Below are 19834 nucleotides of genomic sequence, written 5' to 3'. Positions count from 1 at the left end.
AGCATCTAATAACGGCTATCCTAATAAATTGATAGATGAAATACTAAATAAAAAAATTAAACATAAATTCTTTAAACTTTATATTTATCCTATTTATAAAGATACAAACAAACAATGGCGTAGAATTCTATTTGTAGATAATGATACTTCCAAAATTATAAATAAAAACATCCCCTTCACTATTCAACCGGCGTTTTATACGAATAACAAATTAAAAAAATATATTCTTAATAATAAAGATATTGATAGTAAAACTAAAAAATCAGGTGTTTATAAACTCAACTGTAATGATTGTAATTCCTTTTATATAGGAAAAACTAATAGAAACTTTGAGATCAGAATTAAAGAACATCTTAGGGCTTTAAAGGGAAACTGTGAATCAGAATTTGCGGATCATTTATTAAATAACGACCATACTTTCGATATTAATTCAGGTTTTAAAATACTACATTCTGGTTACAAGGTATCTCAAATCAATAATTTTGAAATCCTAGAAATAAGAAAACACGTGAATATGAAAGCAGATATTATTAATAAACAAAAAATTTTTATAAACCCCATTTTAAATATTTTCCCAATTACCCGGTCTTTCCCGTCTAATGACATTTTAATTCCTACTTTGAATAACCCTCCCCCACTCTTACCCCTCCCCGCTCCTTCTACCTCTTCTTTCTAGACCTAATTTTAATTATAACTTTAGTATACTTGTGCTCCTGATGAAGTGAACTTGGTTCATGAAACATGTTGAGATTTTGTATCGAAATAAAGTGATGTAAACAATGTTATTTGTGTTTTAATAAAAAATAAATAATGCCATCACAAAGTGAAAAGCAGTTAGAAGAAGTTTTCTTCGAAAAATTATAATTTTAAGGTCTTCCTATCGTTTCGCTTGAGTAGAATACAAATTAAAATAAATATTACTCATTAAAAAATATTTATGTTTTGTTTTTTCAATAGAAATGTACGAAGGCATTAAGCAAACAACTTTTAAAAAATACAGTATTATAGCTAAGATTATCTGTGACAGTTTCACTTTTTTGCTTTCTTATAAATTTATTTACAAAATAAATAAAAACCAGTTTTGTGCTTGAAATCGAACGTTTCTAGATTCCGTTTGTCAAGCGATTTTAATGCCTATTATTACCTACATTATAACGTATACCAAGAATATACACATTTTTGGCTTTTGCTTCCTCTTCCTTATCTCCTTCCCTTCCCCACTCGTCAGCATCACAACATACCCCCATCGGGATGACATGGACCCATTGAAATATGCTTGAACTGATTTTAACCGTATTGGTAACCAGATCTGAAGTTCAGGTACTTCCCAACCTTTCTCTTCACCATCTCTTTCACTTCCCCACTCTCTTCATCATCACCACGTAAGTAGGGACGGGATGCAATAGTCCGACTAACTCCAAAGAGTTGAGAACAGAAGTTGAAAATCTCGCGCCATGTTAACATAAAAAAACAATTGGAAAATTTTCTATAATTCTATTTTTGAGAAAGGTCACTTTACAATCATTAGGGAGGTATCCTGTCACTTTTACAGCAATATAAAAAAGACAAATCATCAAAAATCCAAATTTCAGTTGTCTGAATGCGAAATGTTAGTTTTTCCTGCGTAAATTTTTCATGTTCTTCAAATTTGCTTTGGATTTAAAATTAGACCTGATAGTTCAGACAAACGATAAAGTTGGTACCTACCTACCTAACTATGATAAAATATAATTTTATTTTAATTAATAAATTAACAATTCTATATTTGATATGCGTTTATTATGTTTAAATTTTTGACAGATTCAGGTTCGGTGTTGTTTCGAAATGTAAATTACTGATATTCTCTTAAAAGCATCGACGAAAAAATAAAATAATGTCATAATAAAATTAAAATATTATATAGATGTCACCTGTGACAGGTAAAACAGGTCATCTGTTGGACGTAAAAGCAACATGCGCTATTGTTTCTCTATCTGCACAGGCAGGCGGAACCACAGCAAAGCGTGGCGGGGTACAGCTAGTATTTTATAAATACTTTCAGCTTGACAAATCCTATGTACAACTATGATATCCAGTGATTTTTCAAGGGGAAATAATTCACACTATTCAAAAAATAATTTTAAATTCCTTACAGATTTGTATGGCGTTGAAATGGTGAGATAAAACTTTATTTCTACAAACTAAGCAAAAAGCAATCTTCTTGATAAAAACGATATCTCTGTCACGTGACACCTATAATTTGCAAATTAAAACGGTAAAAGTCAACAATACAAAAATAAAAATCTATTAAAATCCAATAATCGTAAATAATACACGTAGACCATCTCAATTTTAAAGCGTCAGTTACATCACACCAATACAGGCAGAACTCTATGTGTCCGTATTGAACATCTGTCTGCCTCCGCTTGTATTGGTGACTACGTTTGCCTGTGTCGGTCGCAAGTAACGGAGTTTATTGACCCGAGTTCTGCGCTGTGTTGCCGTGGCTCGTTTATCTTCAACACGGAGCGGATGAAAGACAAATTAGTGTACAGGCTGTCTCGCTCGCGCGGTTGTACCGTTTTAGACGGAACGGATTGCGATTGCAATGCGCGGGAAATATTTGGCGGGAGTTGTAGTATTACGTGCGGTTTTAGAGGTTAATTTCAATTGCAAATGTCAGATTTATAAATATTACAAATTATTTACGAAGACAACGGGTAGCGTTTTTTTAACTTTTTTCTTATAGCACCTTCGATTGAAATACCAGCAGCGCAAACAGAACATTTAAAACAAATTAAACTGTTATAAAAGCGCCTTTGAGATGATTTTTCACAAAAAATTGCACAATACAGATTTTGTTAGTAATTTTATTTAGTTAGAAAATAAAGTTTTTTTTATAGTGGAAAAAGCGCACACCCTTAAAAAATCATGACTTTTCTAAATTTTCCCATATTTTTGGCTGCCATCTTTTTGAATAATTACAATTCTAAAGAATTTATTTGTAATCTAGATAGCGTCTCGGATAAATATATTCTATTTTTATTTATATGGGATACCTATTGACTTTTTCTAAAAGTCTAAATCAGAAGTCCCCAAACTGTTTTGTCCCGTTTTTGAGGATTTATTTACAAATTATTTAAATGTTTTGTTTCACTAGAATATTTATATTTACATTTTCAAAAAATAAAGTTACCTAAAAGTCTCTCGTGGACCTTCATTTAGATCTCCTAGACCCCCCAGGTTTTTTTCGTTGACATAGACTCCCTTCAGATAGAGATCGACCTCTGGGGGTCGATATAGACCACTTTGGGAATGACTGGTCTAAATGAATATTCGATATTACTGTAATAACTTATTTTAATATGTTTTTAAGGTTATACAATCAATGTAATATATATTTGAAGAAGATAATACTAATAAATATAAACGAAACATCAAAAAGGTAACGATATCAACTGGGAATCGAACCAAGAATCTCTGTCTTACAGGAACAACGCCTCTAACTACTCGGCCATTGGGAATAATTATGAGAAGAAATTATTCCAATAAAATTTATATTTATAAATGACAAAAATCATTATAGTGTGTTGATTATAATTTTTATGGGTACTCGAAATACAAGCTAAAAGTAGGTCTGCCATTATATGAATTTTTTTAATATCTCCTCCCAAATAATCACCACTTGGGAAGTCCATACCCAGGGTTGGATATTGTTGAAATAAATGTTTAATTGTTATTTCTTGGGTAATTTGTATAGCGCTGCTTTTGTGAGACATCACCTCAGGGGCGCTTTACGGTTGATGCAGGTATTACAAAAAATATAAATATTACAAAAATAAAGTCAAGTTAAGTTTAGTAAAATGAAGTACAGAAACAGGTGACACGAAGATATAAGATGGAGACTCTGCAGCAAGAATCCTAGGCGGTGAAGAAACTGGACCAGCTGCTGCAGCGAAAGAGTCCACCAACAGTGCCAGCACGAGGTTCGTCATCCGTCCAGGCATATGTCTGCTGCTAATAAAGAGCGCTGACACAATATCCTAACACAGATAACAGACCTTTGCAGCACCGCTGTGACGTTCGACGAAAATAGAAGATGGAGACTCTGCAGCAAGAATCCTAGGTTGCCTTAACGTTATAATAGACAGCCCTAATTTACCCGCATAGTTACCTTCCATATACCAATTAAAAATACTTTATTAAAAATTGTTTTTAATTGCAATAACAATATCAGGACTGAGTCATTTAGGTCCTCGCTTATACCTAGATTGCATTCAGCTATTGAAATAGTAGATGTGTTCTTCGGCACAAGAAGGCATACCATACCATACATAACATACCATAATTAAATATAAATGTTAGCCTTCATTATTCTAAGCCGGTACGGGCTTTTACAAACATATGATGAAAAATAATTTTTTAACAGAAAATTATTTCAATTAGTCTTTTTCAAAATTAGAATTATATTTTATTTATTTATTACACCCTCACTATACATACATCATGTTTTTACTCATAAAAATAAACCTCACTAGGACTAAGCCTGTATCGAGGTTAACAATTTACATTTGAGTGAAGCAAAGACAGAGGAATCACAAACATAAAGTAATAGGTACTATATACAAACACAAAATATTTTAAAAAGAAAGAAAAAAATATGTATTTGATGAGTTACCAGATGGGTGATTGACAGTATATTGTAACAATATTTGAAACATAACTAATCATTAATCATTATTCCCAAGAAGAAACAAAGTAGATAATAAAGACAGATAGGGTGACATTCGGTTTTTAGTGGATTGCCAAATCACTATTTTGATTAATCTTTATAACGAATTGGTGAACATTATGCATACTAAAAAATATGCTTTATATAAATTGAAGGTTTTCCTATCGTTTCGCTTGAATAGAATACAAACAAAAATATAAATTACTCAATAAAAAATATAAATGTAAACTACTAAAAAATTTTTTTTCAATAGAAATGTATGAACGCGTAAAGGAAACAACTTTAAAAAATTCATTATTATAGCTAAGATTATCTGTGATAGTTTCCCTTGATTAACTTTTTTGTTTTCTTATAAAATTATTTACAAAATAAATAAAAACCAGTTTTGTGCTTGAAATCGAACGTTTCTAGACTCCGTTTGTCAAGCGATTTTAATGCCTATTACCTACAATATAATGTATACCAAGAATATACACATTTTTGGTTTGTAGCTTCCTCTTAAGACAATCGTTTTTCAATACAAACATCTTAATGTCCTGTGATTTTTCACGGGTCTGCGTCAGTATAATTGAACAATTTTTATAGCAATACTGTTTTTGTGAAAAATCAACTCGAGGATAAATTTATTGTCTGACCCTCAAAGGATGATAGTGAAAAGGTTCCCCATCGTCGCAACCTTTACAATGGATAAAATGTAGGCAGTGGTGAGTATATTTTACAGGTATTACAATGGAGTCTATTCGAAGTAACTAACAACAGTATTGATACTGTGATTGGAAGGAACTGTTTACATTCGACTCTCACGTCATCTTCTTCCCCTCGTCCTGTTCGGGTCGGGTCTCATCACGACGCAGTACCTCCTGCCATCCCTGTCCTGTGCTACTTCAGGCCCAGCCTCTCCTTCAATTGAATTCGATCTTCTTGCATTCTTCAAAGAATTTATAATCAGGACTTTCATAGATGGCGCTAATTTAAAAATAAGTGGAAAAAAGTTTTCAATTTGTTTTAATATATCATTTTAATTTAATAAACAGCTAATTTAATTATTTTGGGAATAAAACAGTTTATGCAAGTTATGCTTTAAAATATTAAGATGAATTATTTGTTTGCGCCTGTACATACGCAATATGAATAAATAGTTTTGTCCGTATACAAACTCAATTCCTTCAAGAAAAGCATACAAATACAATGGTTCCATAATAACTCAACACAGTGACAATTCAACACACTTTTAAAAAGTGATATAAAGTAATTAGAAACGATGACATTTTTTTTTAACCTTACCTAACCCAACCTACTTAAGGCGATGCCATACGTAGTAATGCAAAATCATGTGTTTTTGATTTGAAAATGTGGTCGCCTAATAATGTTTCAGATGCTTTAATTAAATACTGCGAGTAGAATACATCTTGGCCTTTGAAATGATCGAGTATTTTTAGATAAGTCTTTTTATAAGCCCAGAGAAAAATAATGTAAAGGCCTATGAAAACTGCTTTAAAGTTCAAAATCTCCTACTTTAGAACCCATTTTCAAATATTACACGACGTAGTGCATCGCCTTAACCCCCGTGATGGTTAGTTAGTTAGTTAAATAAAATAGCTCAAGTGTTTGGATGGTTGTAAAACCATTTGATTTTTAAAGAAATGATTCAATTTGTTTGAGTATTTTGACGTCAAATTCAATATTTTGTATAAATAGGGAATCGCAGCCGTTCCTCTTAATACATGACCAAGACAAATCAATTACGACTTTCTATGACAAATATTAATACTTACCATGTTACCTGTGGGCAGCACGTTGAACTCACGCAGAGTACAGATTTGGGAGAAAAGATAGGTTCAAAGATAAGCGCTTATGAAATGAACCTGTAAAAAACTATGTTTTTTTACTATTATACAGGGTTTTCCAATAAGAGGTGTTATTTTGATATTCAATCATAAAAGATCAATGGTTTCGTTGCTTGTGTGGCACGTAGCGCCGTCTTGTTGAAAGTAAACGTTGTCCAGATCAATACCATCCAATTTCGGCCATAAAAAATCAGTAATCATCTCTCGATAGCGCAATCCATCCACTGTAACTTGCTCATGCCTCATTTTCTAAAAAATAAGGTCCAATGACTCCGCCGGACCATAAACCGCACCAAACAGTCACACGTTGAGAATAGAGAGGCTTTTCAACATTAACTCTTGGGTTTTACGAGCACCAGATACGACAATTTTTCTTGTTGACGAAGCCGCCGAGATGGAAATGGGCCTCATCACTCAAGATGATTTGCATTTGATTCACTCAAGTGAATTTTAATAATTTCAATGCGTTGTTGAAGCGTGTATCGTTCCATTTTTATTAATGGCGTAGTTTCTACTTGTCAAATGTCAAAAAATGACAGCTTCAAAAGTAACATCTACCGAAATAGCGGGCTATTCAAAATAACACCTCTTATTGGAAAATCCTATACATTTTTATTTGGTTTGTCTAAGGATTGTACCTTCCTTCCCAGGGACTGGAGTAAACTGCGCTAACAACCTCACCAAATGCCTACCGGGTAGGACTGACATTTACTTCGTATACTAACTGCTGTAATGTCATTCGATTTCAGAGAAATGCCTATATATCCTCTTATGTCTACGCGATTGCCACCAATAGTTGTTTTTTTTCTTCAATATAAACAACTGCTAAGCTGCCAAAGTAGTTTGTCAGCAGGTCATATGTTCACAATATTAATCATATAACGAGACACATATAACGAGAAGCCACAATGAAATAGATACAGAAGAATAATAACATTTTAAGCGACTACAAAACAAAGACAGATAGATAGATAAAACTGTCGATAACCTCAAAAGCATATTTATACAATTACATGAATAAGAGTACAACAATGGATACTAGTGTATTTATAAAGAATATCAATATAGAAAATTTTGATCCATTAAACACTGTTTTAGATTTTTTTTAAAATTATTATGGCGATGCACTACGTCGTGAAATATTTTGAATCGAGCCGCTATCAATAACACACCTTACGTAGATGGGGTTAAGGCTTAAATTCCCGCTTCAAACCATCCACCTGTTTTGATTTATGCAAGAAAAAAGCATGGCCAAAAAGTGCCTTTTATTTTATTTTGTGGATGTTCAGGCACAAATATTTAAATGTTTTTCGATCATTTTATAAATAACTTAATTTGCCACGTTATACAATAAAACCATAACCGAAAATGGGTTCGTAAGTAGGAGATTATTTTTTCTGGGCTTATAAAAAGACTTCGCATCTAGGACTCGAAACCAGAACCCTTGCCTTGCCGGGGCACCGCTCTACCAACTGAGCTAATGGGACCCTATCTCACTACGTAGTAATGCAAAATCATGTGTTTTTGTTTTGAAAATTTCGTCGCCTAGAAATGTTTCAGATGCTTTAATTAAATACTGCGAGTAGAATACATCTTGGCCTTTGAAATAATCGAGTATTTTTTAGATAAGTCTTTTTATAAGCCCAGAAAAAATAATCTCCTACTTACGAACCCATTTTCGGTTATGGTTTTATTGTATAATGTGGCAAATTAAGTTATTTATAAAATGATCGAAAAACATTTAAATATTTGTGCCTGAACATCCACAAAATAAAATAAAAGTCACTTTTTGGACATGTTTTTTTCTTGCATAAATCAAAACAGGTGGATGGTGTGAAGCGGGAATTTAAGCCTTATCGCCATATATGAAAGGTGTGTTATTGATAGCGGCTCGATTCAAAATATTACACGACGTAGTGCATCACCTTAAAGGAAAATTCATTAGCTCAGTTAGTAGAGCGGTGCCCCGGCAAGGCAAGGGTCCTGAGTTCGAGTCCTAGATATGACCGTATCTTTTTCTGTTTCAGATTTTCGTATACGAATCGCTAATATTGTCTTCAATAATAAAATATATAAACTGACTCCTGCAATAACTTTATATCCCTTCTTTGTGCATAAATACTTTTGCTTACCAAAAACATGGTCATAGAGTTTGCACGAGTTTTCCCAAGACGTTATTCCGTATCTGATTAGAGTAGATTCCGCTAGTGACAAATAGATTATTTCTAACGTACTTATAGGCATGAAATATATAATTTTGTAAATTCATCCCGCAATATATCGAAGACCTTTACAAATATTACTTATTTGAGAATCCCATTTCATGTGTGTGTCTACAGTTATCACCAAATATACATACGTTTGTGCCAGATTGAACAGTTTTAATTGCTACCCCAGGAATCTAATGTTGACTCAATCAGTAACTAGGAACTGATGTTGACTTGCAATTGACCGCCTTGCCCTTTCGGGTGTATATCCGCCCGTTTTGGCTGAGAAGGGAACAGCGCTACTTGCGGAGAACGAGAGAAGAGTGCTCAGCGGGAAGCCGACGGAACCGGTCTCTGGAAGGATTTTGATGGGAGTATATCTGGACAACACGGCAACGAGTTAGCTAGCTTGATGTTACTGGACAGCGTGTTCCTAGTTTTTATTATATTTTGTGAGATCAATCCTTGACTCACATGGCGCCCAACATTATGTAACAAGGTCAGTTCTTATGGTTTAATTTTTTTTATTTTTTTTTTTTTATTTATTGAAACATATAAACAAGGTTACAATTTTTTTAACAATATAAACACCAATATATCAATCACTCTCCTAATAAAGCAGCTGCTTGTGTTTAGGAGAGGACAACAAAAATATTTTTACATTTGTTTAAATTAAACAAAAAATATTAGTAATAAAACAAAAAATAACACAAAAAATAACAATAAAAGTAATAAAAATATAGGTTAGTTAATAAATGATTCAAAGAATTTAAAAGGCAAAAACATATTTCTAAACAATAAGTAAAGTTATGAGGTGGTACAAGAGTATTTTAATTTAATTTTTTTTTTATATTTTTCGTAGTTTTCTTCCGATCGTATATCAAGGGGTAATTTATTAAATAATTTTACACCCTTGAATATATAGTGATGTTGTGCTGTTGTGGTTCGTGCTAGTGGCACGGTTAGTCCTCCAACAGATATTATTCTTTTGCTAATATTCAATTGTGGTAAATTATTTTTACTAAAGAAATCTTTATGTATTTGTAGAAGTGCAATTTTGTCATAAATTTTTGTAAGTGGGGGAACCGGGAAATCTTGAAAAACATTTATAGTTGGGTAGTAATATGGCTTTTTTAAGATGATTTTTATTAGTATTTTTTGAATAGTTTCCAGTGGGAGTAGGGATGATTTATTTGCACCCCCCCAAGCCACGATTCCATATTGTAGGACAGAGTGCGCCAGTGCATAATAAATATCTTTTAGTATTTTTAATGATACAATATTTCTTAGTCTAAAAAATATATAGATTAGTTTTCTCATTCTGTCTACTGTGGAATTTATTTGACTTTTCCATTTAATGTTATTATCAATAATTATTCCAAGATATTTTATTTCTTTTTTACTACTAATGTTTATACAGTTTGAATTACAGGGTGCGAATTTAAGGAGGCAATTTCTTTCGTGAATTTTTATGTTTAGATTTACATTTGAGTTATTCCCTGTTAGGCTATAAGGTATAAAATGGGTTTTTTCGACATTCAGTGTCAATAAATTTTCGTCAAACCATAGTTTAACGATATTTATTGCATTATTAGCTGATACTACGACCTCATTCCATGAATTTCCTTCAATAGTTATAACTGTATCATCTGCGTAAGATATGATGTTTCCAATGATTGGGAGTTGAAAAAGTTCATTAACATATAATATAAAAAGTAAAGGTCCCAAAACAGTTCCTTGTGGAATTCCAAAATCTATATTTTCTATTTCACTTAATTCGTTGTTTACTTTAACCTGTTGAGTTCTTTGATAGAGATAACTTTTTAACCATGTTTTAGCTTTGCCAGTAATTCCTATATTATTTACTTTATTAATTAATTTTGAATGTGATTAATGTCACATGTACGAAATAATGCTTTGCAGTTACTCCAATCTGCAAGCGCTTCTGAAGGGAACCTTGCACACGCTCTGAGATGGAATCAGTCCTAATTATAGTCTCAGGTTTTGTTATGTCTCTGCTTTACTTGCAGATTTCTGTGTTGGGAACTTTTTGATAAGTAAAGGTTCTTTTACTATAATTGTGTTTATTTACGTAATAATTAAATAAGTCTGGATTTAGCTACACTGTTCATTAACCGAGGGTTGGTAATTCTTTGTTTCTAGAAGCTTGTTGTTGGTCAATAATATCCCACAGGCAATTGCTAGACTCTAGCGACATCTGACGGACTCTGGAGTAAGCTTTATGACTACTGCCATCTATCGCTTGAATACCCAACCTATTACCATACATCACAGGTTTTATTATGTATGGTGCAAATGTTACAAGTTCAATAGTTCCACATTAACAGGGATAAAATGCACTGTCATCGACAACGAATCGATCTGCAGAGTATCAGCCCGATCGGATGTTGGAAAGTGGGTTAATTTCCACTTCCAAGATTTACATTAATTCATTTTCAAAAACAAAAGATTACATACAAGAAAAAACAGGTATAGATACAAATAATTTTATTTAAAAAACATTTTAAATACAGTAATAAACACAAACAAAAAATGTACAGTTGTACAAAAACAAATTAAACAAAGATATACCCAAACTTACACTTTTAATATATTTATATTCATTATAATAATTATTATTATTCTAAATAATATATTTTGTATAATATTAAAAGTAGAAATAAAAATAAAATTTGGTTTCATATTTTAAATTATTCTAAGCCTTAATAATAATATTTGAATGGATTAATATTTCCAATTTAAAAAAGTTTTATAATTATTTGTACGCACTGTAGAAGTTGCCTTCTGTAAATAAAAATTCAGGGACTTAGGATCACAGGGGTCTAACTACAAAAACTGGTGTTTTGAGTTAAGGCCACGTAGTAAGCGTTTAAAGATGGTTTGAAAGGGATATATGTTAATACAGATGTTAGAGGGAGGGCGCTAATATTAAAAAATGATTATAATTAAGCGAAAACCTCTCGACAAATGCTTTAGTTGCATTTAAAGACACACTGTGAATTTTTCATGCCTAAAACACATGAAATAACAGAACAAAAAAATTTTAAATAATTTTCAGAGCTTATCTTGCGATTTTTTTGATGTTTCGGCAAAACAAAAAAATAACTTTTTTTTTTTAACTTAAAGAGTTAACGAGAAACTTATTTTATTAGTGACACAAAGCTCTATCTCTTTCATACAGTCGTTTACGAGATACAGTTGGGCTTTATTTGCATTTTTGTAGATACACCCCTGTGATCCTAAACCCCCAAATTTAAGCAGTAAATGTAATTTTTAATTAACTAATAATTTCCAATAAACAGCGCCCATTTATAACATCAGGACATGTACTAGACAGGGTAAGCAGTGATGAAATGGAACCACATGAGTGCTTTAATTTTCATGAAAAATCAAAAAAAAAAAGTTTTAATATTTTATAAAAATGTTATTTTTTTATACTTTCATTGGAAAATGGCTATTATGAAACATAAATAACATTATATCCAAATAAAGATGTCATTAAATAATATTTAACTTATTGTTATAAAATCCTTAATATAAATATTTTACAAAAAAATAACTGGTGACAATTTTTTTTTCAATTTCTCTTTGGTATAGAGGTATGGAAATAAAACTATTATTAAAGATATAGAATTCCCAACAAAATCTGAGCCTTATTACACAAGGTCTTAAAGATCATATTGGCAAATCACGATTTATAATTTAGTTATAAAAAAAATCGACAGTAAAAAACTTTTATTTTTATAATAGATAGAATTTTAAAATGTCTTTGATTGAGGATTGAACCCTCCTACCCGGGAACTGAAGACTGATATTCATTTCATATATTAACTGCTGTGATGTCATCTGATTTCAGAGAAATGCATATATGTCCACATGCGTTTACGTTGATTGCCACCAAAAGTTGATAGAATGCATTGTCATCAACAACGAGTCTATCTGCCGAGTCTCAGCTCAATCAGATGTCGGGAAGTGGGTTAATTTGTTATAAAATTAATCAGCATTTTGATGGAAAACCTACCTCTTCATATTTAAGACTAAAAAGAAACATAATAGCTAAATAGTTTTAAAAAAGCAAAATGCATAAAATATGGTGATGTTTTTGACAAAACATTTTTCAATGAGATATTAATTATCAATAATTATACATTTATGTTATATTTTTTACGCGCTATGTTAGAATATACCTAAGTGTTAATTTTGTGAAATAATTGTAATAATAATTAACGTTTGTTAATTCGAAAATATTCGAGATGCGCTAGAGATAAATGATATTCAAAAATAATGATAATAATAAATGTTTTGTATGTTTGAAGAAAATAATACTAAATAGTAATACAACGCAGTTAAACATTTCAATTAAAAAACTACTGCAAAAGTTACATTTTGAAATGTAAACAAAAAAAATTTGGAAAAGATGTAACACAATGGAGAAATGTAATAATAATTTGAAAAAGTAAAATACACATTGTAATACTGAAGATATTATATTAAAAAAAAATAATAATTAAATATTATATGCTATAATTTTATCAATTTTATTTGCAATTTTTCAAATTTTGAAAAACATAAATTAAATTGTAATATTTACAAGTCATGTATTATTAACCCTAGATAACTAATCGCTCGTCGGGGCGACGACGCGCTACTCGGCGAAATTCGAAATCACCTACTTTCCCCCGCTCTCCGACCTTGACTCTTTCATTACCTTCCTAATTTGAGTAAACAGTGCAGCACGTGACGCGATTGCGGTCACACGCATACTAGGACGTGCCGTATGACCATCTCGTCGTCCGCTGGACGAAACTTTAGTTGTAACAACAATTTTTATTTTTAAGGTACGTACATTCATATATTCTTGTATTTATTGTTAATGTTGGCGAATCTTCTACAATAGAAGCTCCGGTTCCATCTACGTCAAACGTGCGTAAAATTAGCTACCTGTGTCCATCCAAGGCCTGGAGGATAACCAAACACCGTTGCACCAGATGTAGAGGGGCTATTTGTGGTCCACATAATGTTGACATGTGTGGTCACTGTGTAGACTGATATTTTGATATTAATTTGTTCATTATAAACCTTACTTTTGTGCCATGTTACAAGTTCCTATCTCAATTAAATATTTTTGATTTATTTCTAGTGTTTTATTGCGTAGTTCACCCGACAAAAGTGTAGTTACAATGAAACAATGAAATCAGTTTAGTTATCTAGGGTTAAAATATATATTGAAATGGACAACTTCAAATATGTACTTGCTTTATATATATCAAAATTTTATATTTAAATGCTATAAGTATCAATTTTGGACAGTTTTTATAATATAATACAATACGGATTTTGTAAAAAAATATGTATAAATAAAGAAGTTTATGAACTTGAATTAAAAGCTGTGATGTCAATTTAGTTAGGTTCATCAAATGTTTAAACGTGAATGTACACAAGGTTTCAGACAGACAACACAATGAAAATATATATTTTTTAACATAAACGCCACGTGTTATGTCATGTTTTGGGATGCTGGATGTATTTCCGTTTCAAAAAGAAATCTTCACATTCAGTCTAGTATAATAATTCCTTATTAATAAGTTCAAATCCTTCAATTTTAGACCTTTTAAAAATATGTTACTTATTCACCGTTAACTGGATTGTCGAACTTCTTCTATATTATTTTTTTCGATTATTCTTCACAGAAATGGCGCTACTACTTGGCTGCTGCTACGCCAGCCGTTGTACATATTCACAAGAAACGACACGGTAAAAAGATTGAAAACTGATAATTCTACATCAGTCGCAGATTCAAATTAAGGACATGAAATCAAATATCAATAATGCTGCAGAAACTAACGCTAACACACTTTCTAATAATAACAATATAACTCCACATAATATTGCAAAGAATCAATTTACAAATTATACGGTAATCATCGTCAAATTAGCAGTTCAAGACATTCGGTCGAAGAATCTTCCTCAACCTCGTGACAATGTTATGGGTTACCGTAATAAACAGTTGGTTGGGTTGATACAACAGCCTGATGACCGTCAGCAGGAATAAGGGGCCTCTCAGTTTGGATAAATTGCTGCGTCATCTCGATATTGGGGCCCCGGTAGCTCCTGGAACTCAGCGGGTCGCTGTTACGATTCACATCACTTTGAGTATAACGACTGTACTCTGAATCGTTGTGTAGATTTGTAGCATTTTTGTTGTCTTGGTAGCCAATATGTTGGCGCGAATCTGACTGCGTAAGAGGGGAATGCTCCCTGTTGTAGTACAACTGCTGGTTGGACGATGAACGTTCGATATTGCGTAAATTGTTCAGATGCACATTATCGTTCTTGTCGTGGTAGAACTGATGCGTTGGAGATTTGTCGGAAGAAAATAACTGATGCTGTGCAGAAGTGTTTTTGTCGGCGTACCCTGACAATTTATCGGTATTAAAGATCTGATGATGCTTGAATTGACGGCTCGGCGATTTTTCAAGTGCGTATCTCGGGGGACTGTCGTCGTTTGGGCTTCCGTCATTTTTACGCAATGAATCTGAATTATCTCGTGTGTAACGATCATCTTTGACACTGGTCTGTTTGAGTTTATCTTGGTAACGCTTATCGGACGTATCTTCAGCGATACGTATCTTTTCTTGTGTGTAAGGATACGTATTGCTTGTATCTTCTTCTGGTTTCTTAGCGTCTTTATCGTATGCGTTGTTGTAGTTAGCCGCAGGCGGTTCTCGGTAAGGGGGGATTTTGGGTTCGTTGCTGTAATGCGAGCGCTGCTGTATGGGGCTGTCGTAGAGCGGACGCAGATCTGCCTGCAAGTTGTTGAGCAGCTGTTCGCTGTGTCCGATGATGATGTGGTCGGTGTTGAGGGATGGCGGGGCTGCCAGCTCTGGCTGAAGGTGGTGCAGGGCGGATAGCAGGCGAGCGTTGGCCGCACCCAGAGCGGCAAGGCGCTGGCCCTGGCGCTCGATGACGCGCTGCTTGCGGTTGAGCGCGGCGGCCATGGCGCGCTGTTCACGGCGGAGTTCTTCTTCCACGCCCAGCAATCTGAAAGCGCAATTAAAGGTTTGTAAAATAAATGCACATAAGGATAAGGTATATTGCCTTAACCTCTTGTTCGACAGCGAATCCTTAAGGATACTATTAATAAATCATTTCTACTAAACTATATATTTTAATTCATAGCTTAATTTATAAATTTATATCTATCTTATGATAATTTCTGTACACATTCCCTTTTCTGTGGTAAAACTAACCAATAAGCTGTTTCCCTGCAGGGGTGGGCGGAAAGAATGGACTGCCAAACAACACACTCCTTGCCTCATTCATTCATAACTACAACGGCTCGGAGGGCTTTGAAGCAGAGAATGGACGGTTATCTCGAGGTAAAAATAATCTCGTCGAATTTAATGTTTCAAAGACCCAATCCTGTCTGATTACGTCTAAAAGGGATCCAAATGATAATCTAGTCTCCTTCAACGGAAGCAATCTTCCGAACAGGCCTTCCATTGATATGCTTGGTATAACTATAAGTGACCAGCTCAGGTACGGGGGCTCCATCGAAGCCAGAATAAAGTTGGCCTCTCAGAAGCTGGGCGTACTGTACAGGGCCCGCAGATACTTTAATAATAAACAACTGCTGACCCTGTACAAATCGCAAGTGCGCCCTACTGTCGAATTTGGCAGCCATCTCTGGTCCGGAGCCCCTAAATACCTGAAAAAAACCATGACTATGTGCAAAAACGGGCGGTCCGTTTGATAGATTCCCCAATCTTAACAAGCCGACTGCAATCTTTAGAGCACAGACGTCAGGTAGGTATGCTGTCCTTGTTCTATCGGTATTACAATGGAAGATGCTCTGAGGAACTAGCGTCATTGATCCCTTCGGCACCGGTGCGTAGTCAGGATACACGCCAAACGCACGTCCAACATTTGTACACAGTTGACACTTGTCACATGAGAACGGGTCGCTTCTACGATTCGTTCTTAAGTTCAACAGCTCGGCTGTGGAACGAACTGCCGGCCTCTGTGTTTCCTCCCTCCTACAACATGGGACTCTTCAAGACCCATGTTCACTCCTTCCTCTCCACAAAAAGAGCCTCCACACAGCATCCCCAAAGATGACATAGGCCCTGAGGGAAATTATTTTCTTCAGGGCCTCCTGTGTGGAGTTAATATTAAAAAAAAAATAAAAATTCATACTCTTCTGTTATTCTGATTCTTGATCAATTGTTATTCTGATTACTCAAGGATCTGATTCACTTGATCGTGACATTTCTTCGTTGGGCGTCCCCGACTTCTTCTACCATTCACATATATATTATCCTTACACTCCTTTCTTTGTTCATTCGCTCTACATGCCAAACCTGTGTCCCTTTCTTAATCTTACTCATTATGCTTACATCAGTTCTTTGCGAATTTCTCGCACGATCATTCAATTCAATTCAATTCAATTAGTTTATTCCTTTAAAAACATTACAAAATTACATTTTATTTCGTTTTTAAGTACATTTGTAAAATGGTATTACATAATAAGTGGTGTATAAACTATACCAGCATCAATAGAGATTGCCTTTTAAAGGCAGCTTCACCGATGCTAAATATGTCGATATCCGAATTAATTCTGTTCAACAGCAAGACTGCTCTCCCCACCGGCATAACCTGCAGGCAAGTTAGTCCTGCAGGCCTGGAGATAAAACAGTCTATGCTGTCGGTGACGGAGATAACCATCAGGAACATAGAGACTAATACTCTCCATGATAGTCGGATTTACTAACCATCCACGAATCAGTTTGAAGAAGTGTGATACAATATGCACATCTCTTCTGTCCCGTAGATGGTTCATACCGAGCATGCCCAAGAGAAAGTCAGTAGGATAGAGCCACGGGTAGTAGCCATACTCCCTCAGGTAGAGGAATCTCAGAAATTTCTTCTGCACTCTCTCCAACATGAGGGAATACTTCACCTGATGTGGGCTCCAAACCACCGACCCACTCTCAAGCCTACTCCTAACCAACGCAATGTATAGCACTTGGAGAACCCGGGTGTCTCTAAAATTCATCGCAGTGCGTAGGACGAAGCCCAGCATTTTCAGTGAAGCACTACACGTCATTTCGATATGAGTATGAAATGTCAGCCTACTATCAAACATGATGCCAAGATCTTTCATAGTGGAGACACGTTTTAAACTTCGGGCATTCATGGTATACCGGTAAAACCAAGTATGACGTGCCCTTGTGAAAGAAAGAATGAAACATTTAGAAACATTGAATTCGATCCGATTCCGTTTACTCCAGTCAACAATTCTATTAATGTCCGATTGGAGTCGAATGCAGTCTTCTAAAGTTTTAATTTCCAAGAATAGTTTTAGGTCATCAGCAAAAAGAAGTGACCTGGAATGCAATCATGTATAGTTTTACCACACATACGCCTCAAGGATCTCATTTCTACAGCATTCAATCTGCTTTCGTCCTTCCTGGGCTATAAATCAGCGTAGGTACCAGCACTCCATTGTGGACCGCTAACTTAGATTCTTTGGACAATTTTCTGGTAGCACTAACCGCATTCAGCCCTCTATTAATGGAGTAACCTGCATTTACCCTTCTTTCAATATCTCTGTCAGCCTTCCCATCTCTCGGTAACATACTTCCCAAATACACAAACTCATCCACCTGCTCCAAGTATTCACCATTCACAACTATATTAGAAAAACTAAAAAAACCAACCGAATTAGGTAATTAAGTAATGAAGTGACAGTTTGTTTACCTGGTGATGATTCCCTTCATCTTGGAGTCGGCCAGATCAGTGCCGCGGGTGTTGGGCTCATCAGTGAGCTCCACAGACTCTAGTTTCTGACGCAGCATGTCCACTGAAGACTTCAGTCTCTCAATCTCTCGTTCGTACTGAAAACGACAAGCACAATATGTAATGTTAATTATTTGACAGATGCACCTGAGATGCACTGTCTAGAACTACATTACGACAGCTAGTTCTGCATCAAAATATAACTGTAAATGTCTGAAAAATTTGCCTCAGTACTCTCTCAGTAATCTGCCGTTCTTTTTACTAGTTGAAAGCACAAAGCACTGGTAGACCGCCGCATGCCTAGACTCGAGCGCCAAGCTTTGTACACCGGCAGTTTTGGTTATCTTAGTCTTGCACTCTCCGGTATTACTATACCGCCATCTAGCTTACTAGAGCTGACCATTTTACCACTCACCAGGGTTTATTATTTTTGTTTTAGGAGGTTTTAGTCAGTCCTCCGTGTATTCAAGCTACTGTCGCATGTGTTTCAGTCTGTTTAGTTCCATCACGTTTTTTGTTTAAATGTATTAAAGAAACTAATCAAGCGTATATAAACATACATGAAACCTTAACTTTAAACCAAAAAAATGGATAATTTATTGTAGATCAATAGCGCAGAGAAACTACTGTATTATGACAGCCTTTATGGTTTAGGGGAAGGCTCTCAACTAGCAATGCGGAAGTCGCGGGTTAAAATCCCGGCGATCTACAATGTCAGGCGAGTGTAAGTGGAGCAGAGCTGGATCTATGAGTTTTGCTAATTTGTTCCAGATTGCAGGGTGTAGGACGAGGATAGGATAAGTGACCAGTAGAATAAGATGACATACCTGATGAATTGTGCGGTGGTTCTTGGGCACGCGCCTCCTGCCGGCCGTGTGGTAGCAGCCATCCTCCTGCTCGCTGGAGCTCTCACCACCGCCCCCCTCCAGGCTCAGCCGTCGCACCGCCAGCTCGGCGCCCTCCACTGGAGATTTGCCGCTGTAGCTGCGCTCCAGGGGATAGCCATTCTCCGCACGCGGCTCTTCGTTTATCCTGGAAATTATAATATAACATTAACCCCTGGAGCAATTTTGGGAGATATTTCTCTCAAACGTCAAACACCCGTGGTGGAGTCTTTGTGTATCTCATTTTTTATAACGATTTAAACAGTGTTAGGAAGAGAGAACATCACGCTTTCAGTTTGCATATAAAAGATTACCACAGACACTCTGAAAAATTTTAATTCAAATTTATTTAAATTTTATTCAACA

The 19834-nt window shown here is 34.7% G+C and overlaps 1 protein-coding gene across 6 annotated transcripts in view; it reads right to left on the bottom strand.

Annotated features, from left to right (window-relative positions):
- Positions 1-11302: 11302 nt before the first annotated feature.
- Positions 11303-19834, bottom strand: part of raskol (Ras GTPase-activating protein raskol) — a 442218-nt gene continuing 433686 nt past the window's right edge. For all 6 annotated transcript variants that reach the window (XM_089643502.1, XM_089643503.1, XM_089643507.1 and 3 more), the window contains 3 exons: positions 19412-19616; positions 18546-18682; positions 11303-15827 (listed from right to left, as the gene is read on the bottom strand). In XM_089643502.1, the coding sequence (XP_089499628.1) occupies positions 14771-15827; positions 18546-18682; positions 19412-19616 (1399 nt within the window). In that variant the 3' untranslated portion in view covers positions 11303-14770. The remainder of the gene's footprint in view (positions 15828-18545; positions 18683-19411; positions 19617-19834) is intronic.

The sequence above is a fragment of the Hesperophylax consimilis genome, chromosome 19, assembly GCF_061612785.1.
Source record: "Hesperophylax consimilis isolate HC1 chromosome 19, BYU_Hcon_1.0, whole genome shotgun sequence".
NCBI classification, from domain to species: Eukaryota; Metazoa; Arthropoda; class Insecta; order Trichoptera; family Limnephilidae; genus Hesperophylax; species Hesperophylax consimilis.
This window is presented reverse-complemented; position numbering and strand designations above follow the sequence as displayed.